Below are 22,953 nucleotides of genomic sequence, written 5' to 3' on the forward strand. Positions count from 1 at the left end.
TAATGTGTGCACTCTGTCTATGTAAATAAGAATTTTGAAAACCAAGATAATTCATACAAGCTTTTACAGGCCATGTTGAGCTACTATTAGAAACCTAAAAGATTTATTTAGCTTCACCTGATGTTGCAGCGTATATACCATAATTTTTAATACCTGTTGTTGTGAATCACTCAGACCTTTTTCCTAGTAGAAAAGTTTCTAATTACTATAGGAAAACATTGGTGAGCTGCAGGGAATTTAATTGGCTGGTGCTTCAAGGTACTTTGTTAGCCATCAAAGAGTATCAAGGATTAAAGAAATAATTTTCAGCAGCTTTTTGTTTTTCCTGATTTTTAAAGTAACTTTAGTGCTAACCAGTCACATATTAGTTCTCTTTACAGCTCACTGCACAAAATGTGCCCTTTAGTATAAAAAAATGAGTTAGCACTAAAACATCTGTTTAAGTGTTACAGTTGCTGCTAACTTTAATTATTAGTTTTTTGGGTCCACACCAGCCTATTTATGGTTACACAGTTGCTTTAACCTAATCCTGCTGCTACTTGATGAAAATCAGGGATATACTATGGACAGATTTCCAGTCCATCACAGGGCCAACACAGAAACACACATGACTCACACCTAAGGTTAATTGCAATCAGCATTTACTCTAGCTTGCATGTGGGAGGAAAGCAGAATACCTAGAAAACTCTGGCAGGCATGGGGAGAACATGAAAACTCCATGCAGAAACGCTTGATCAGTCAAGATTTAAACGGGTGACAACAATGCTGATCATCTACCACATCTCCACTTCCTGCAATTTTTGTTTCCAAATATCATATTTTTAGTTCACTGGATGATATTTTTTCTACTGTGTCTAGAGCATATGACCTATTATAACATGACTGGATCGCAGCAAATTGGGAAATTATCCTTCAGTGTGAAGGCAATCACGCTGCTATGATCTTAGGTCTTTCCTGCTATTTTCCACATCCCAGATATGCACTTCTGTGCCCTTATCATGCACTATATGCCTGCTTCAAATTTTGATGACCAAACCACGCTTGTGCGCATAGGCCCACATTATCAATGCACTGGCTCCACATTCCCAAGTCCCATCCAGGACCCCAATTCAAGGCCACCAGAATAATAAACTACCACAACCTTGCTACAGAGGTTTCATGCATGCTAAAAACCATTGTGGACCTATCGTGCTCTATTAGATGTAATGGGAAACCCATTGCATTTTAATACACCCCTATAGGTCTCGTCAGGATCCTACAAAGTTCTTTATGCTGTTGCCAGGTTGTCATCCAGTGTGAAGTGGGCCTAAAGAAGCTTTGATAAACAGCAACTTTTACTTGTAAGAGAAAAAGAAAATCTTATCATAAGATGATATCAATTACAATCAAATGAGCTGCAGGGGTTAAACCATTTTTGACCAGTGTCTTATCAGCTCTCTTAAAGCTGTAAATCAATATCCAAGTAATAACCACCTCTGTCACTGAACACAGCAATAAATAAATGTAGGGTCTCACTCATGTGCATTCTAATCTGTTAATCTTAATTTCCTCCATGAGGATAAATTGATCAAATGGGAACTGGTATCAGACCCTAAAGAGAGTGACTGGTAATGTAGGGAATGAGTTCATGAGTGCCAAATATCCGGTGAATCAGGCCTTACCAAACCTTTCTGATCTACTTCTAGACATTGCTGAGGTGCAGGTAGTGGATGTTAGAAAAGAAAAGTATAGCTAACAATCTCCTAAATCCATATTAATATATCATTTTATGCCCAGTAACAAATTCCTATATAAGCTTTTTTTTCTTCTTCTTCTTTTTTTAATGTATTTTTGAGTGGAAAATGTAAAAGATCCAGAAATAGCTCAGTGAACAGATTGAGTGGTTTTCTTAAAGAGCTGTCGTGGGGCTTGAACAGCATGGTGGATCCAAGGATGAAGTTGTGACAGATGGGATCAGTAGAGCCCAGTGCAACAGCCCTAACTGATTAAGCAATCCTACATTTATTCAGAGTGCCAGCCAAAATGACAGTGGTGGTGATGGTTCTGGCAGCAGCGCTGACAAAAACATGCTCCAGAATTCCAAAGGGTATTGAAAAAAGTTGATTTCTGCACACATATAGACAAATTAGATGACGATCTGAATTTAAAGTGGTCCTCTTGAATTCTTAAAAACTTCAAATGGTATGAAAGAACATATTCAATTCTATAATAAAGGTTTTAATTTTATTATAGCACAAACTCCTCCTGCTGTTGTATGTCAGCTTATGTGCTGTTTTTAGTCCATAATTATGTTTTTGATTTTAATCATGCCAATGAGATGGAAAGGAGGTGTTATATTGTGTTTCAAATGATCTGAGACATTCCACTTTTTTGACAGATCAGAAAACAGCTGATATTGCAGGAAAAATGAGTGGTTTTGCACACTTCCTTGTCCAAACTGTTTTCAAATCTACCTTGACACCAAAATATGGCCCACGTAAACTGAACAGTTTTTTTTTTTTTTTTTTTTTTTTCTGTTTCACTGGGCATACATTTTACTTTATTCATTGAACAAATTCACTTGTTCCTGTTCAGGGTCATGGATGGCTCATATCCATCTCTAGTAGTCAACGGGTAAGACTCCTTGGACATCGTAGAACCGCATCAGAAAGGACAACAACTTACACACATAGGGAAAATGCATGATTTTGGAAGGTGGTTGGTTTGATTGTGAATTGAGGAGACCAAGGTACCCAGAGAAAACCCACACATGTACGAAGAGAAGATGCAAACACCACACAGACAGCAAATAGTTCTAACCATTTGCAGCACTGTACAACCCACATATCATCCACTCACCTTTTGCATGAATGCTGAGTCAGCATTCCCACTATTGATCGGCATTCCAATTAATGTTTTCTGTTCATAAAGTTTTCCATACATTTTTTTTGTTTGTGTTTTTGCAATCAAACTACTTTCTGCTGTTTTAGCCATACATATATTAGAACTTTAGACTCAGTTAGGAATAGTGTGCTATGACTTTTAGTATTTCCAAGTTAATACTTTTGATCTATTTAATTTTACTAACAAAAATTTTCCTCAAAGAAAAACAATAACATTTTGTTAATTTCTCTAAAATCTACTTCAGCATGTTTGCTCTATTTTGCCTTTTTATGCTCCTTAGCTCCTCAGTCTTTCATCTTTAGCTACTGTCTTGTTAATTTTTGCTATTAGCTACTGTTTTTCTAATTTTATCTTTTATCTGTTGTTTTTGCCATATTTAGTTTTAACTTTTTAATGATTTTAGCTTCTGATCTGCTTGTTTTATCATTAACAATTCAAATTTAAGCAAAGTCATTCAGCACTCAACATCCACGCTGCATTTTCACAGAAAACATATTTTTTCTAGATTTTACATTTGCAGTGCATTAGTGTTTTTATCTATATGGGGAAATAGTCTTAAGGCAATAGTACTTCAAAATGGACAAGCCATGGTGCCATGCAAGAATCTTCTCCACACTAAAATAATTTTGTTATAAACATGCTGCAGCAGAGAAAATAAGCACAGGGCAAGTTTATTTCATTTTATACCAGAACTCCCTGCTGAGTTTACCTGACTGTGTAATGAAGGGATGTTATGTGCGTAGCACTGCAGATTCTGATGTACTCTTGGTACAATGACAACATTCTTGTCAGCTTTATAACCTTTTTTTTTTCATTTGTAAATCTACCTTGACCTTTCAGCGTTATGCCTTTTGTGTATGAATGGATAATGTAATAAAACACACAAAAGCAAGCTTAATAACATGCAGGAAAACACACTTGGCAAAAAAAAGATCTAAAATGATGAGGATAAGCAGAAAATGTGGCCAAAGAAGAACAGGTGACAAAGGTTTGAAGAAAAAAAATATTTAAAAAAACTCAGTATTGGTAGACCAAAATTGTCAGAAAGACACTAAGAAACAAGAGTATAACCAGTAAAGTTGTTTTAATGGTAAGGGAGATACTGGAGCCAGTTTCCATGCCAACAGGGATGTAGAAGCAGCAACTTGAACATTTGCCAAAGGCTTGACAATTAGAGAGATTTCAACAAGATGAAACCTATGAATAAAAAATTGTGTTGTAAATAAGAAAGCATTAATTTGACTTTTGTCACCTTAATCGTTTTAGGAAAACTAAATATTGATAAAAATATCAATGACACCTTCAGCTTTGTGTTTAACAGCAAATATACTTGTTGACAAGGTTCAGTGTTGTCTATTTTATTGTGATTAGCTCTTTTTTTTTTCTTTTTTTTCTCCTTCTGATGTACTGCTTGGTCTTACTGAAACTCAGGAAGCCTTTTTGTTTAAATATGCAAAGCTTTTTGCTTGTTGTTATTAGTTCAATTAATCTAATCAGAGTTTGGTATGATGAAAGCAAGCAGCAGGACCTTTGCACAGTAGCTTAAAATGAGATTGTCTCTTCAGGTAAAAGGAATTTGACAAAGATGGTTTTTAGTAGGTTAAGGTTTTAATACCAAAAATCATTATCATCTAAAATAGATGGGCAGAAATTAATTTCAGTCTTGCGTTTTATAGGTCATAAAACACAAAAATCTCTGGAAATCTGTAAAATATTCTGGAGAGAAACACACTCCAGACTTTGTGTCAAGATTAGAAAGACAAAGGTAGCTCAATATCTAATATAAATAAATAATTTTATAAATAAAACGGGTATTAAATTTTATAATATAAAATTATCTGAGTTACACTCCTTTTAGTGTTTTGTAAGGTTAAACAGCTGTGGTGGCCATCTTGAATCGGGTTAACTCCAACAATTAATCAGTTGTAAATGTACATCCAATATTGATTTTCTAAGAGTTTCTTTACATTTTTTTCCACCAGTTCATGCAATATTATGCTCAAAGATGCAAATGAACATACACAAAAACATATGCAATTGCACAACTTCCTACTTTACATGGCAGTGTGCAATAAAGACAAGGAAAGACAATAGTATGATCCATTTCCAAAAGTTTAAAGATATTTCTTTAGTTAGTTTGATCTTTAGTATTTTAAAATTTACTCTATCTCCCCTAAAGTTTGACAGGTTTGGGGTAAGAGGGGTATAAAAAACTACCTATTTTAAATTTCCTTATTTTTTTTTATTTTTTTTTTCTTCCATTTCAATACAAAGAACAGAAATAAAACACTACAATAATATAACAATAAAATGCAGCTTTAACTGACTAAATTCAACCATTGCTGAAAAGCATTTATTGGATAAAACATAAAACTTATTCTCGTTTTTTTTTTTTTTTATGGCTTGAGAAAGTGCCAAAATACAAATAAATGTTTTTAACCTATAGATAATAACTGCTACTTGTTGATTTTGAAAACATTTATTTTAACTTGATTGTTTTTAGTGTGGTTAGCTTGGCACAAAGAAGACACTAATTAACAACTATCCACTTGGAAAAAGATGCCCTGGCTTTAGTGCAGAAATATTCAGAAAAAAATGGCTGCCAAGACATGCTGACATGAGATAAATAAAATGTAACCCAGGGCAAAGGTTAGCATTCACAGCCAAAAACGTAATATTAATCTGGTCACTTTGTAGATTATAAACTGTTGAAAAATTTTACACAATAACACAATACAGCATTGGTTTATTCACCAGATTTACCAAAATCAATATTATCCTTTTGTTTTAAATTATTTTGATGAAACCTATTTATTCATTATTATTATTATTATTATTATTATTATTATTATTATTATTATTATTATTATTATTATTATTATTATTATTATTATTATTATTATTTATTCACTAATTCTCTAACTATCTGTTTGGGCTTATGGGATCCATCACCAGGTGCTGCAGCACCCTCCACACCCCTACATCGCATGCCTTGGTTAATGGTAAACATAACTAACCACAGTGGGAAATAATGGCAAGTTTAGTAAATGACATGATCAATTTTAGGGATGTCTGAAACCGTATAAAGTCTTTCAGATTTTATTATGAGAACAGAAATGTAATATGTATGATTACGAGTAAAACAGTAATATAGATCTTATGAATACATAAATTCTAAAAGCTATTGCACAGGTCTTTTAAAAAATATTTTTTGAAAAAAAAAAGAAAGAAAAACAATCATATGGTTTGAAGGAATAATATTATTTAAAGCTGACTGTATAATTATCCAGGCTTGTTTAAGGCTCTCCCTTTCAAAGTTTCTTTTCATTACTGAGCAGCAAAAAGACACAATCTTACCATTGTGAGTATAAACCAACTGGGACCCTCCAATCTCAGTTAAATCAGGCCGCTTATCATTTCTCACTAGGAAGATTCCAGCTTCGTTGAATAAGTGCATAAAATATGAATACATTTGTTACACAAATTTCCATTAATTTCCCCATAATTACCCAGCCATCTCAAATGACTCAACTTCCAAGAGCACTGCAGTTTCAAGGTCTAATGGTGTTTACGAGACGCCATGAGTTAAATGAAGTTAGAGTGTCATCTCAGTTGGAAGACATTAATTTTCCATTATGGGATGTTGTTGTGGTTACCTGCTGACACCCTCCCCCAGACACAAGGCGGGAGGTTGCCTTGTCAAATCCTCTCTGGGAGCCACATTTTTAGGAAAACTCATTACAATTTTATACTTTTTTCCCCAACGCAAATCTACAGTACCCAGTGTGGTGCTGTTGATGGGAGAGAAACAGGATTGAGCTCCTTAACGTCGGCTCACGGGATTGTCAAAATGAAGCATTAAGCATCAACAATTGCTGAAGGCAAGGTGCTGTTTCGCACTAATGTCCCTGTAGATTACTTTGCCTTTGACTGGAGCTTTTGTAGCTCAGAGAAGCAGAAGCTTTGGTGGTTGTTTCTTTACTTTATTTTTATTAATGTAGAATTAGTTTGCCAAATAATGGTAATAAATAAATAAATAAATAAACTTGTAAGTGATTCGTTAACTTGTAACCTCAAAGCATTGCAATTTTTATATATATATATATATATATATATATATATATATATATATATATATGATTTTAAAGATGCTCATTGGATGTATTCAACTTAAATTTTTAGCATCTGTTTCCAAAGGGGGTGATAATTTCTTTGTCTGTGTTTTTGTGTGTATCTGTCTGTCTGTAAGCATAATATCTTATGAACTACTGAATGAATGTTAATGAAACCTGCCAAAAGTAGTCATTAAGTGTACATCTACAACAGATTAACCCTTGGTGTCAGTCTGATTCAAGATGTCTGCCACAGCCAACTGACATTAAAAAAATAAATAGATTTTACAGACATTCTGAAGCATTTGGTGTTTAATAGATGCAACTGATCTCCAGCACTTGTTCTGAGCATCACAGACTGCACAAGACCTGTGTTTAAAATTTTGTCATTAACAATTTAGAGTTATCTCTGTGTGTCTGTTAGCAAATTATTACATGAACCACAGGGCGGAATTAATTTAATACTAAACTTCACTTTTGTAGATATATCTACAACTGATTCACTTTTGGCATTGATACAAGATGACTGTCACAACCATTTAACATGAGCCAACACAAAAATGACTATAACTCTGTTACTTTCACAGATTTTGAGCTGAAATCATAGGTGGTAGTAGCTGAGAGTCATTCCCAACACATATTCTGTGTGTGGAATCATATTCAGTCTGGATTAAACTTTCAACTTTTAAAGTCAACTTTTTCTTTTATTTTTAAAACAAACCACAACCATTTTATGAACTCAGGTTTGGGTTTGCTTTTTCAGGCTTGCAAGTTTCTGAATTATTGCTGATTAGATTCTCCACTCCTCTGTGTATAGTGTTGCCATGAAACCAATTGTTGTATTGTAATTACGGTAATGGCACAAATAGCCCCAACACTAAAAGAATTGTTAGAATAATTGCTAAAAAAATGCGCGCAAGTAATAACCTAATTGCTGATTCAAAGTTTAGAGGTGCTCACTGCAATGTCGAAAACACTGATTTTAAATAAAGTATATATAAAATAAAAGACTAAATCCTCACAGTGTTTTTCTTAAGTCAGTGGTTAATGTGTTCCTAAGTTAAAAACTTTTAAGCAAAGTCTGTGAATGGCTACAGCAACTACCACATGAGTTTGTTTGTTTGTTGCTTACCTACAGAAAAAAAGTGACAAAAATAGGTGAACAATGGTGATGTTCATGAAAGAGCCGCTTGGGATCTAAAAGTCCAGCAATTTTGATGTATTGTAATGTATTTTGGCTCATATTTGTTGAGTAAAGTACGCAGATACTAAGATAAGTGAGTGTGAAACATTAAATTTACCGATGTAGAAGATGTTTCCCAAAAGCTGCATGTGTTTGAATACCAAGCTCAGCCTTGAATTCGCACCACCCCCTCCTTGATCCCCTGATATTTATTCTTCGTAGTTTTCTTCCTCCTTCTTTCTCTCTTCTTTTGTGCTCAAAGACTCACACTTATCTTTCCACCTAAACTTCTCTGAGATTCTATCTTTGTCCAGTTTTGCCATTTTTTTTAACCTACACAGAAGCTAGGGTCCGAGATAAGATGACATTTTGTTGTGCAGATTTAACAATTCAAATATTGTGCAAAGAGGGCTTTAGTTTCTGTGAGTAGAGTCAAGAAATGACAATTAGAATCATTCATTTGACAAAACTGGATGTAACTTGGGAATGGTTGTGATCATCTGCAGCTGTGTCAGTTGAAAGTTAGGAAAAAAATGGAAAAGACAAATAGAACACATTTTTCTGGGGGTTTATGACCTTACACACCAAAGTTTCATAGAGGCCAGATGGTCACCTTACTAGTTTTTATAATAGAACAGTGTGGTATCTGAGTAAATAAACAATGTGAGAACAGTGAGACAATGATACCAGTTTGGTTGTAGAGCTATTTGCTTCACTACTCATATCTCTGTTGATACAGCCCCTCCTTTAACCAAAAGCAGTGGGATTTGTTTAGAAATTCGAAGAACAGCGGTAGCTCCTCAGAGCATTTTTTTACTAAATTAGCATAAGCGGAGAAATCATCAACAACCCTTCTGTGTGTGTTATCTTCGATGTTTAAAACATGAAATTAAACCAAGTTTTCCTTCTTGACATATGGAGGTCCAATTTATTTATGAACTGTTTAATTAAGATGGAAGAGCAACTGTAAGATCTCTACACCCCCCCCCTCACCGTCTTCAAGATGCTATGATTTATTTCTCACAACATATTCCATGAAATGCTGGCTGCGTTATAATTACCAAAAAGTGGGAATCAAAGTGATTTGCTTTTTTTATGAATTTAACTAGGAGATATAAAGAAGCACAGTCTCTTTAAATGAAATCTATTCCTTTGTGACCCCTTTAGATTTGTTCATTTGCAGAATGTTCACTTGGCCAATGTTTACTTGATTACTCAAAAAGTTATGAACAACCTCAGAGATCTCTGTCCGGATAAGCACAGTCTAAGATACTAAGATACTGCACAGAACCCTAAAGTTCACGGACCTTTGGTAGAGGACCCAACCTCGAAGTGAAGTGGAACTGCCCATGTGAAAAAAAAGGCCAAGATGAGAGTTTATATATTTAATTTTTATCCTTGTGTTACTTTATTAACTGTTCGTAAGCATTTATTCTGTACGAAATTTGACTATTTGATTACAATTAGGCTGTAGATTGTTGTCTGTCTCTGAAACATGCTGCATGATGTGTGTGTATAAACATTGCACAAAAAGCAAGAATATTTGTCTTTGGTTGATTATTTCTTGGTCGTGATAATGTCTCTAGGAAATACATTTTATACCACTGTGAAGCCTGTGTATTTCTCCTTAAATGGTGCCACATTTGTTTGGAAAGTGCATTTACTGGTCGAGCAGCAGAGTTGAGTATGCGGATTGTGCACATGCATAATTTGCCAAATCTTGGCCAATGCCAAGTCTTTTCTGCTATTGCTCCTTATTTGGTGTTCATTGAATTGTATGACTGAAGTCTAAAAAAAACAAGGCACATTTGGAATTTAACAATTTATTCATCTCACAACAAAGGGCCTCAGTAGTATCTGGAAGAACCCTTCAACAGCCTCTTCTTCAAACAGTATTTGTATTTATTTATTAGCCAACCAGGGTCCAGATAGAACTGTATTTGGGTCTTAATGCAGACCAAGTCTGCCCTTTGAAGACCCCTGTTTACAGCAAGACTTACTATAAAGTTGTGAATTGTGTCTCACGGCTTTGTGTTGGTTTCAGTAGAATAGTTTTCAAACACTTGGTGAGAGCAGTCTCAATAAGGTTGTGTGGCTCTGTGTAATTGTAACTTTGTGTAGTGAATCACGTCATCTGACAGGCCTCCAGACAATTTAGTGCATCGCTTCTGACAGATGATGACTGTTGCTGCTTTGTAAAGTGGAAAGATACTATAAAGATTTAATGCTTCACTTGCTTAGTGCCTTACCTTGGGTCAGCTACTCCCTGTGGTATTTCCTAGGAAATCAAACGCATGCTCACACACACACCCACACACATACCAAAAGGAGAAATATGAATTGCTGAAAAAGGAGTGATTTTTTTTTTTGTTCAGATCCATTCGGAGTCTGACACACATTGTTAGAAGTCTAGACACTAAACTATGAAGCAAACATGTAGATTTTGCACACCTGTGCAGGATAATGCAGATTTTTGAGGAATCACAGGCATCTTCTTTTTAAAAGGTTAATTTGAAAATTTACCAAAGGTTTTATCAAACCCAAAACTGTTTGAAAAACTTTTTGTTCACTTTCAAACAACTCAAATTTTAGATCAGATCTACTCTAATTGCTGAAAGTTGACTGCATTACTTCTAGACAGTTAAAATGAAAGCATTTTTTTGTCTATGTTGTGTTAAATAATAATTTTAGAGTCAACCCAAATCAAAGACAACTGATCTTAAAAAAAACACAGAAAATGACTACAACTTAGTTAATTTTACAGATATTGAGCTGTGTGATAGTAGCTAATACCTGTTTTGAGCAGTAACTTAATGTGCTGAATCTTTGTTTAAAATGTCAAATTCAAAAAAGGTTAAAAAACAAAAACAACTGGACTTGTATTCTGTAGATGAAGACGTTTTGATTCACATCCGAGGAGCTTTCTCAATTCAGAAATAGAGAGTGTGGAGCTAAGCTTTTAAAGCTCAGATGTAATGTAAGCTGGATAGCTTGCAAGTTGTTCTCGCTCTCCTAACAATAGAGAGTCGTTAGGGTCCTTGTTCGTGTGACTCACTGATGGGCCACTCTTGTCACATGAGTGCAGGTGTTGATTGGAGTGAAACTGACTGGGGATCAGGCCTAAAGCTCCATTATATGTTTTTGAAAGCTGAAATCTGAGACCTCCTCCTCTGTTTAATGTTGGTTTCTCTCTTTTGACATAGATGGCTTCCTTTACCCCCCTCTCAAACATCTGTCTTCTCAGTCCAAAATATGAACATTTTGATCCTCAAAGGAGTGTCCCTTATCCTTGAGGTGTAGGTGAACAGCTGAGTCTTGTCCAGAAGAGGTGGCTCTCCTGTGTTGAGCCATGCGTCTGTGGAGAGGTTGTTTGGTCTCTCCAATATAAAGGTCTGAACATTCTTCGCTGCACTGAACGGCATACACAACTCTGCTCAGTTTGGGTGTGGGTGTTTTATTCTTAGGGTGGACCAGCCTCTGCCTGAGAGTCCTTTGGGTTTGAAATGTACTGGGATGTTGTGTTTGGAAAAAATCCTTCTGAGTTTCTCGGATACTCCAGCAACATAAGAAAAAGGAAATTCAAAATTTTGTTCCACACTCTCCATTACTGAATTGAGAAAGCTCCTCGGATGAGAAGCAAAACATCTTCAACTACAGAATAGAAGTCCAGTTGTTTTTGTTTTTTAACCTTGTTTGAATTTACCATGGCCTGGATGACTGAGAATCTACACCTGCAAAATGTTGTCATTAAATATTTGGTGTCAACTCTAGCTGTCTGTCAGGAAAATGCCTTATTGACCACAAAATGGATTTTAATAAACTTTTTAAAAATAATTAATGGGAGTACTTCTACAAGTGATTAACTTTTTGAGCCAACCTATTTTAAGATGTCTGCCATAGCCAATAGACCTTAAAAACACTAAAATGGCTATACTTTAGTCAATTTTGCAGACATTAAGCTAAGATTTGGTATAGTTGTAGCTGAGTCATTCACAACACATACTTCAAGTGCTACTCAAATGATCGCATTTAATGTTGGAGTCAACCCACTTGTCTATTAGTTAATGTAACTTTCATAAAGTAACTACTGAATGTACATCTAAAACTGATTTCATTTTGGAGTCAATCCATTTCCAGATGGCAGCCACAGATAATCTATTCATCCATCCATTTTCTATTGCTTATCCATGGTTTTGTCACAGAGGCAACATGTTCAGGAGAGAATCTCAGATATCCCTTTCCCCAGCAACACTTTCCAGCTCCTCCTTGGGGATTGCAAGGCGTTCCCAGGCCAGAGGGGATACATAATCCCTCCAGCGGGTTCTATCCAAGATAATCTACATTAACACAAAAATTATTGTAACTTTTTGAATTTTACATAATGTTATTTTCAAGAATTGACTAAAACGGCTACAACTCTGACATTTCCCATAATAAATAATCTTAGTCTAAAACTTTGTCATGAGAGAATTGAAGGTATTTTCTCTTTTTTCATTGCATTCTCTTTAAAATGCCAATGAGCTGCTTTAGACTTAGTGAGCAAAATTTTTCTCTTGATGTTAAAGTGCACCACTTTACTGCATGTCTCGTTTCTTTGTAAAAAGAAAAGGATGATCTCTGTGTTAATAATTTAAAGCACTAAAAGACGTGGAAGCTGTTGTAGATGTGTTCCCAGCTGTTAGCGCCCATCTCCCCCTTCCTCTGTCTCATACAATAGGTATTCACACTGAATTATTAAAGCACCCTGAAATCTGCCACAGTTTCAATATTAAGTTGCTTAAAGGTTATACATTATAGATCAGGTAGCTGAAATGAATAATACTCATTGAGAACAATTTTTAGAAATCTTTAAACAGATGTTTATGCAATTTGCACGAGTGTTTTTTTAACTTTTCAGACACTAGTCCTGTAAAAGCCATACATTTGTGAATAAGTCGACCTGAGTGCTGGGCAGGTTCCCTTTTCATTATGGAACACATATAATTATTTATTTTTTCTGTTTTACATTTTATAAATCTAATACCATTCATTCACCAACCAATTATCAACGTGAGCCTGATTATTCTCTACCGTGAAAGGTGAAAGGGCATATGTGCTTTTGCATATGTGTTTGCCTGACATGTTAGCAGAATGTTTCATGAACCACTAACCTGATTTTGATAAAACTCTCAGAAAGTTCTTATTGGTTGAACTTCTACAACTAATTACCTTTTGGAGTCAACCAAGTTCAAAATGGCTGGCACAACTTAGCAACCTTAGCAAATACAAAAATGGCTATATATCAGTATATTCTACAGTCATTGAGATAATCTTTGGTCTGGTTGTAGCTGGGAGTCATATCCATTGTATAATTGGATAACATATTGTACAATACTTTCTATTAAAACTTTGCCGCTGAGTGTTTTTTGTTGTTGTAGATGGGAGTAATTCATATCACATACACCAAGTTCTACACATTGCACAACATCTGTGCTTAAAACTTTGGCATTAACTGTTAGAGCCAGCACTGTCTATTAGGAAAATATCTCACAAGCCATTGGACGTGGATTTTATTGAAACTCTTGGAAAGTAATCTTTGAAAGTATATTGACAACTGAATAATTTTTGTAGTCAACCCAATTTAAGATGGCCACACCAGTTAATTAACCTTAGATAACACAAAAAATAACTATAAGTCAAATTTACACATATAGTGCTGAACATTGATTTGGTAGAAGCTACTATTCTAAGCATTAACATACAGGTGTCGCAAGATCTGGCAATGTCACAAGATTGCACATAACGTTATTTAGAAGGTTTGACCAAAACACCTGTAACTGCATCCCTTTTCATCATGAGATAATCTTAGTTTAACATTCTGGCATTATATGCAGTGGATTATGCACAGTCTTTCAAGGAATGTTCAGTCTTTTGATAAAAATGGGTCTTATTTTGTGTATTTGACTGCTGTTTTTCCTTCACTGTGCAAACATGCGGACTTTGACTCAGCATGCTTTTAGAAAGAATGCAAAAGTTGTTGGCCATATGCTGGTGAGAGTCTTTGGGGAATTTTGCTATTTAAAATGCTGTCCCAACACCACAGGGGGTTTGAAAGTGAGCACATTGTTTCTTCTGACTTTGTGTTTCCATCTGATGAACGAGACATGCAGGAAGTGAGTAGAAAGCATGTGATAATGATGACTTTTATTTTTCCTCTGTCCCCTCTAGTTGGGTGTTGCTGCTGCTGTGACCCAACACATCTGTTCAAGTTTGCAAATGTGTCTAAGATAATAGAACTCAAAATCCTCAAATATGTGAGGAAGATTATGATGGAGTAATGTTTGGTGAGGTTATTTAAGAGTATGATGTTTACCCTAAATTCTGCTAACAAAACAAAGGCATAACATGATACCATTCCTTTCTTTGGCCCCCTTAACTCTGAATGATATCTCTGCTATGCTGTCTTCAAAATACACAACCTATGAGAACATGGCCGGATTGTGGAAAATTTGGAAAACCTACTATGGGTGCACCCAGTATAACAAGATTATAAGAACTAAATGTTGAGTGCATAGATTCTGTGGCAATGGATGTCCATTCATCACACTAGTGCTATCTTACCCACTTTCTTTGGTGTTTCCATGGCTTTGTTTTTGGTCCTGTTGTAGTTGTAGAAATGGCTGTGATGCTCCTTTCTGGCTTAGGTGGAAACTTTGGTGTTGCTTGCTCAATGGTCCCTTGGTTAGAGTTGGCAACAAGTATTGTAGCTACAACTGGCTATTCTGTGTTCTTCCTCTGGGTGGACACGTGTGCACAACTTGCAGAGTGTGGCTTTTGTCAATGTCATTTTTTTTTTCTTTTAACTTCATGGAAGACAAAATCATTCCAAACATTGGCTTTCAATGTAGAAGGTGCCATTTGTATGTCTTGGTCAGCCATCTTTTTTGCATGTCTCTGATCAGGATGCTGGACTTCTGTTTTTCACAGTTTTTCCTTTTGCATTTACAACATTCCACACCTTCAAAATTAAAGCTATTTTTGACAATTCAAAATCCATTCAGAATTGTTCATGTCTGCATCAGGATGTTATCAAAAACAAATTATAACCCCCACTCCCAGTCATAATTCTGCTACACTCTTAACATTTGCCAAGTTTTTTCTGGCCTCTTGCATCTTCACCATGCTCTATATGCCTGCCCTAGCACGAATCTCTTTGACCATGTATAGATGCAGTGACATGCAAAAAAAATCACAACAGGTTTGCACAGTGCTATATACTCATGGTTACAAACGTAGCCTAGGCATGAGACCAGCTTGGCCAGTTCTTCTCTAAATGTTAAACAACAAAGCCAGTGTGTTGCACCACTGCCCCCACACTACCCCAAGTTCCACCCAAGACATGGATATTAAACTACCACAACCTTGCTATAAAAGTTTTTTGCCTACTCACTCGCCTCGCATGTAATGGGAATCCCACAGTGTTTTTGATCTGCACCTGAAGACCTCATCAAGACCCTGCAAAGACCATCAATGTTCTGGCTGAATTCCCCATTGTAGCACGATTGTTGTCTAATGTGAAAAGATCCTTAACAAAAACTAATATGCAATTATCAAGTATTAATGTATTCGATAACTGATGGACATGCATGTTACCCTACTTACTATCTTTAATATTTGGCATGGCATCTGCTAAATAATGGAAAGCTGCATGCAGTGAAGGGGAAATGAAGGTGAACAGTAAATGTAGAAAACAGAGAAAAACAGGAGCAGGCCCGATAAGACACAGCCATGTCTCTTCCTAATGACAGAATTATGACTTGGCTCCATCTGCCACTCAATCAGAGTCATCCAATCACAGGCGCTCTTATAATGAACTGGTTCCGTTTGTCACTCCCATCTGTGCTCACCACACAATTAAGAATGTAATCAATGCTCAGATGTCAAAGAGGTGGGGAACCAGTAGCTTGGATTTCATCATGTTTCCAGGATGTGGCGAGCAGTACTGCTTGTAGCAGCAGTAATTTGATTTCTGTGCCATTATTGACAAAGGCTGGGAGTGATGAGAGACACAAGCTTTCCTTATAAACACTATGTTTGATTGTGTTACAGCAGTAACTAATGTAAGAGTTGACTCATATAATCCCTTTTTCTTCAGACAACTTGCTTGTGGAAACACGTGCAACTAAGTGAATTGTATGGTGGTGTGAATGTGGCTTTGTCTGTTTTAGAAAAAATGTCTTGAGATTGTGCATTAAATGCCATGTGCCTAACTTTTTTTGTTGAAACTACTGGCCCCCTTTAATTGTTTTCCCCATTACTTACATTTCTATCAATATAACACAAGTTAAAACAAGTTGAAATAATACTCTTAAATAATTCTCACTCTTTTTTGCACTCTCTTTCTCTATGGGTGTATCCTTATACCTTCTCTTTATCTTTCTTTCTATTCTTGCTTTTTCATGAAAATATAGTGCTGCCTTTTGCCTGCCCAAGCTGTGTGAGAACAGGATAAGAGGGTGGTGGTGTGGTGTGTATTTGAGTGATTTGGTATGCAGCGACAGCAGCATTCTGTTTCATTGCAGGAGCCTTAGCCTTATCTCCTTAATGGATTATGAGCAGGGGAACAAAAACAGAGGGTGGCAGAGTGAGAATGATTGGTCTTTGTGCAAAGGGCCGGCAGGAAACGGACTGGTGCCAGATAAAGCTCCCTGCTTCTACATTTCTTCTGCTCCTGAATCACACAACTTATTTCTAAAAAGAGGACAATAGAAGTAGCTTGTAGTAAAGAGATGTTTAAATCATTGTTTTGTTGTATTCTTATTTACTAGACTACTGGTGGTAAAATAGCTTTTTGTGTATTAATCAGTAATTGTCCTGATGCTAAATGCCAGTTTGCTTTTCCCCATACCCCTACCCATACATGTTTGGGTATGCACAACTGGGGGTAAGGGTGCCCATTTTTTACTGTACTCTACTCTGAATTCTCCTGAATGACTGAGCTTCTTACCCAATATGTTTAAGACTACATTTAGCTCCCCTATGAAAGAAACTTAATATAGCCACTTGTTCTTGAGATTGTTGTTGTTGTTGTTATTTTTTTACCATACTCCATAGCTCATCACCATAGTTGATGAACTGTGGATCAAGAGCCTGGTTCAGCTCCTTATTTACCAGAATATACAGGAGCAACTCCCTAATTACTGCAGACAAATCCGCAATTCACTGATCCATCTCAAGTTTCAATCATTAGTTGTGAACAAGACAAAAATAATTAAACCCCTCCTTCTGATGTAGCAATTAATCTCCAACTTGGAGGAAACTTTTTTTTTCCTTTGGTTTAGACCCATGGTCAGGGATTTGAAGGAGTTGACTCCCATCTTGGTTGTTTTACAGATGATGTTTGGTTGTTTTTTATCTGTGAATCACCTCCTGTGCACAAGACTTGAAGACACTAACAGAACCATTTCATCCACAAAAAGCAAAGATGGTTCCCAAACCAGACATCATTTTCTCAATAACTACACCCTACACCTTGAGATCTTGGCCATGAACACCCCAAACATGCTGGAAGACAAGGGACATCCCTACCAAATTACAGTCCACATCACCCACAAAGTCCCTCATGAGAGACAATCATAAGCTTTCTCTGGGTCCACACAACATATCTGGACTAGACAATTAAACTCTCATGACTCCCTTGGCAACACTGCAATAGTTCACTGTTGCTATACCCAGTTGAAAGCTGCCTTACCTTTCCTAAATCTGATGTTTCACAATTGGTTGAAGTTTTCTTTCCAACAGCCTAGAGTACACGTTCCCTGGGAGGCTGAGCAATGAGAAGTTGCAGTAGTTGAAACACACTCTCTGACCCCCTTTTTAAAAAATGTGACCACCATCGCAGCATGCCTTTCCACAGGCATCATCCCAGTCCTCCATGTGACTCTGAAGAGGTATGCCCATGTCAACAGCCCCAATAATGTCCAGAGCCTTCGGCATCTCAGGGTGAAACTCATCTACCCCCCTACAATAAAAAACTGGCTTATTTCAATGTCAACCTTTTAAAACAGCAATGTTTAAAGTCAAATAAAGATATACATTGATTGTTGTTGTCCCTTTGTTTATCTATGTATGCTGAGAAAATATTTATACTGCAATTTTTTTTTCTTTATTAATTGTTTAAAAATCTTTTCCAAACAGAAGCATATTGTTGTTGCTCCTAAATTGTTTCTGACATTCATCTGTTTGCTTGTTGTGCCAAGACATTTATGTTTGAGCTTGTATTGATCAAAGACAGGTTTACTTGAAACAATTGAACCCTTTTAGTCCTCTTGGCCAAGACATGTAATACTATTTGTATTCTGTGATGCCTGGGGATACATCCAATGTCAATACATACTGCTTTGGGCTGTAGTGTTTTGGGGTGTTTTCCCCCTTTTTTATGTCTTTCATATCAGAATTATGTCTACAAAACATTATGTTGTTTGTGTCTAGTTTATGAACAGTGTCTGCAAAGTTGGTGATTTACATATTTCAGAGGTAGTTCTTCTATATATGTATGTATGTATGGATGGATGTCATTAATCCAGTAACAAACTAATTTTGTACATAATATTATACTTGTAAATGTTTATAACTTCAATTCTCACAGCTGGCAATGAAAGAAGTTAATGTATGCCACAGAGACTTGGTGTTACCTCCAAGTCTTTTAGAGCAAGTGAGGCTTTTTATGTGCATCTTTACTTTGGTTAAAGATTGACCTTTTCGAGAATAAGATTTAAAATTATGTACACTTTTTTTCTGTACTGTGGGTTTTGTCAGACTTTTCTCAAAGAAAAAAATGACCCACTGCTGTTCAACAGCATCAGCAGTAGGTCATTGGATATCTCTGTTTTCAATCTATTGATCTGCATGGTTAGCTGGAAGTTTGCACAATAGCCTTCAATCGGCTGGATAGCTATTTAAGTAGCTGTTGTGATGCTGGACACTCATGTTGTTGTGCTGAGATTGTTGTATCCTGTTGTGATTTTTCCAGTTATATATTTGTCTCCTTTTTGTAAGACCTTGTAGAGCTCAGATTCTTGTTTTATGATTTAAGTATTGCTGGAAACCAAGAATCCAGTTCAAGCCTTTTCTGCCAAACAGTTCTGTGTGTTCCATAAGTACTTCAGAGGAAAAAAAAGCATTTGTGTGAGCAATAGCCTTCGGGGGTTGCGCCAAATGAAAATGCTTTTTTTTCTAACCCCCCCTCCACACCTCACTCAAGAAGTGTTTGCTTGTTTTCTGTTACTATTTGCTCTATCTCTCTATCTTTCACTCTTTCTTCTTCTTTTTTGTTTCTTTTTTTTTACCTTTGGTTTGAACTCTGACATCCAAGTCTGCCCCAGGATGTCTGTCACAAACTGCAGTCCAACGTTGTGACAATGCTTTTTTTCTTCCCGTGCCTTTTATGACCTTCTTTTCTTCCTCTTTGTGTTCTTTTTTTCTATTTTTTCCCTTTCAAGGTCTGGCGCACCTGACGTTAAACGACCAAGGTATGGGTTCATTCCTGTTTATTTTAGTTCAGTTCTTTCCCCTTTTCTTTTTTAGAGGAATTCAGCATCTATGGTCCCAGCAGCTCAAAACTACAGCTCTCCCTCACAAATTCCCTTTCTGCTTCTTACCTTCCCTCTGTGGCGTATCCTTCCATTTTCTCCCAAATCCCCTCTTACGACTGAATCCTTTTCATCTTCTCCTTGTTGCTATCCTCTTTTTCGTCACCCCGTAAATCTCCTTCATTTTTTGTGCCTCCTGTGTTTCCTCGCTCTCCCTGCTGCCATATCTCTGTGCTTTTCTGTGACCTCTGCCAATGTGTGTTCCACCCTTTGTCCTGTCCTATGGCTCACGTCCTGGACTTCACCTCTGACCACCTTCGACCCCACCGACCTGACCTCGGGGCTGAAGGTAACACTTTTCTGCTATCCCTTTTGCTTGGGCATAAGCAACAACGACAAAATAAATGAAATTTAACTGAATTTTAAACTCCAGATTCTGTTGGAAATGTGTTTGTTGGTCAATGTTATAACAACAAGATGTGTTCAGGCTTCCATTCACTAACACTTCAAGGTGAAAGTGTTGTCGAATGTGCAGAGTTTCTCTTCACCACTCTGCTGACATTCCCATTGTTTGGCAAGCAGACTTTTTAATTCTATTGAATTTGCAGTTAAAGTATATTTGCTACATGGTTTGATGAACCTTTTTTTTCTATCAATGTTTTGACATGAACAGTGGATGTTATTGATGCCTTCTGTATGTCTTTACAGCACTCATGCATGCGACACAGCAGATGCTTAATGCCTGCCACTCCACACTTCTCTCCTGTCCATAACATTTTATTCTCATCTTTTCACAACAAATTTGTGTGCTCACTGGAAATTGTGTTTAAGGAGGAGAAAAGGGAAGAAGTACAATGAATGCACTAACCTTTACTAGAATTGGGACAAGTCCCTCTCATCTTTAATTGTACCTCATGTCACACAATGGCAAGAAAAAAAAAAAAAAACACTTTACTTTTATAACTATTTGTCACCATTTGGCATAACTATTACATTGTTTTCCCATGATAGGATCATTAGTACAGATGATTTATTCAAAAAATTAAATCAAGGATTACATTTTAATTATGACAGAAAACAATAGGGCAGATAAATTTTGACATGCATTTATTTTAACTATCACACACAGAGCAAATCAAATCAACTTTAATGTTCAGAATAGGTTTTAATAGGAAGAAAATTCTTTTTAGCACAGATATTGTAACTTGCAAATTATATTGTGACAATTAAGGAGGTTGACTTTTTTCCTACATGAAGGCAATCCCAACCACTATAAACATATGCTTCTAGCAGTAGCTTTACAATCATTTCAGTATTTTACTTGTTTTATCATTATGTTTGCCATTTCTGCTATCAGTATAGATTTCAATAAATGACTGTCGATCTACCAGTTCACATAAAACATAATATTGACTGTAATCAAACATGTAGCCATTCATTTTCTTTTCCAGCTTTTCCATGCAGGAATATAGGTTTGTGTCCTCACTGTCTTATAGGTAATTAACACAGAATTCTTCAATAATACCCAGACTCAGATTGATCTAATGTTCAGCAATAAACTAGAAAGGATAACAAAATCTTTTAATATGGTCACTGGGTTATCTGACCATAACTTAACACTAATATCAAGAAAACTACCAAGGAGGCGGCTCAGTTCAGCAGTCATTAGAAAAAGCAAGTATTCTCGAATTCCCAAAACAGATCAATGTCACTTTGATGCAGCAATTAACGAAATAGACTGGTGTAAACTATTATCAGGAACAAATGTGGAAGTAGACAGTCACATGTTCACAGCTACAATCCAATCCACAATTGAGCACTTTCAAAAAGAAACAAAACCCAGACACTGTAAAAAACATACCCTCTCTTGGATAAATGAGGAAATACTGAAACTAATGAAAGAGAGAGATAAGGCACTAAAAGTATATATACAATCAAAGCAAATACATGATAAGCGCAAGTATACAACCCTTAGAAATAGAGTAACAAAAGAACTGAGGCAATCCAAGGCATCTCTTTTTATAAACAAAATCCGTGAAGGAAAGGGAAACTGTAAAGAAACATGGAATCAGCTGAGAAAATTAATGGGAACAGACTACAAGAGGTCAGATAAAAAAATACAGCTGCATATAAATGGTCACATGACACAAGACCCGTTTCAAACCGCTACTGCTTTCAATGAGTACTTCATAGACTCTGTCAAGTCACTAACTCATAGTCCACCTGTAGACTCAGTCAACGTCGAGCCATTAGATACAACTCTACCAGTATTCTCTATTAATAAGGTTTCTCAATTCCAAGTAAATAAAATCATAGACTGTCTTAAAAAATCCAAATCAAAAGACGCTTTTAAACAGGACTCACTACTGTTGAAAAAACACAAAGAGACTCTATCTAATCCTATTACAAACATGATAAATTCATCCTTCGAACAAGCATTATATCCAGCAGTATGGAAACCAGCTATTGTGACGCCTGTCTTCAAAACAGGAGATTCAAATGAGGTGGCAAACTATAGGCCAATCAGCATCCTCCCTGTAGTTTCAAAGATTGCAGAGAGGTGTGTAGCAGATCAACTAATGTCACACCTGAACAGCTCTTCATTTAAGCTACATCCTATGCAGTTTGGCTTTCGTGCCAATCATTCCACGGAAACTGCTACTTGTTACTTTATTGAAACTGTAAAAACTAAAATGGACAAGGGGGGAGTAGTTGGAGCTGTATTCCTGGACTTGAAAAAGGCGTTTGACACCATCAGCCATGATGTTCTCCTCACAAAATTAACATTCTTTAATTTCTCTCCTGATGCTATAAATTGGATCAAATCATATTTACAAAACAGATCACAAGCTGTTAGAGTCAATAATGAACAGTCATCTTACATGAGAAATAATGTGGGCCTGCCGCAAGGATCAATACTGGCCCCTCTTCTGTTCAGTTTGTATATAAATGACTTACCCTCTGTGTGCAAAGGATGTGAGATACAAATGTATGCAGACGATACTGTAATTTATGTACATGGTAAGACCAAGGAAGACGTAGCCAAAAAACTCTCTGAAACCATGCTACATGTGTCAAAATGGCTCCACAATTCATGTTTACATCTAAATGTTAAAAAAACTGTATCTATGTTCTTTACAAAAAGAGTATCAAACTGCTCAGACCCAGATGTGTTTGTTGCAGGCCAGTCCATCACAGTAGTGTC

The 22,953-nt window shown here is 36.3% G+C and overlaps 1 protein-coding gene across 5 annotated transcripts in view; it reads left to right on the top strand.

Annotated features, from left to right (window-relative positions):
- The window catches only part of nrxn2b (neurexin 2b), a 967,206-nt gene that overhangs the window by 248,861 nt on the left and 695,392 nt on the right, over window positions 1-22,953 (top strand). For all 5 annotated transcript variants that reach the window (XM_037976383.1, XM_017422076.3, XM_037976382.1 and 2 more), the window contains exon 4: window positions 19,659-19,688. In XM_037976383.1, the coding sequence (XP_037832311.1) occupies window positions 19,659-19,688 (30 nt within the window). The remainder of the gene's footprint in view (window positions 1-19,658; window positions 19,689-22,953) is intronic.

The sequence above is a fragment of the Kryptolebias marmoratus genome, linkage group LG7 (assembly GCF_001649575.2).
Source record: "Kryptolebias marmoratus isolate JLee-2015 linkage group LG7, ASM164957v2, whole genome shotgun sequence".
NCBI lineage: Eukaryota > Metazoa > Chordata > Actinopteri > Cyprinodontiformes > Rivulidae > Kryptolebias > Kryptolebias marmoratus.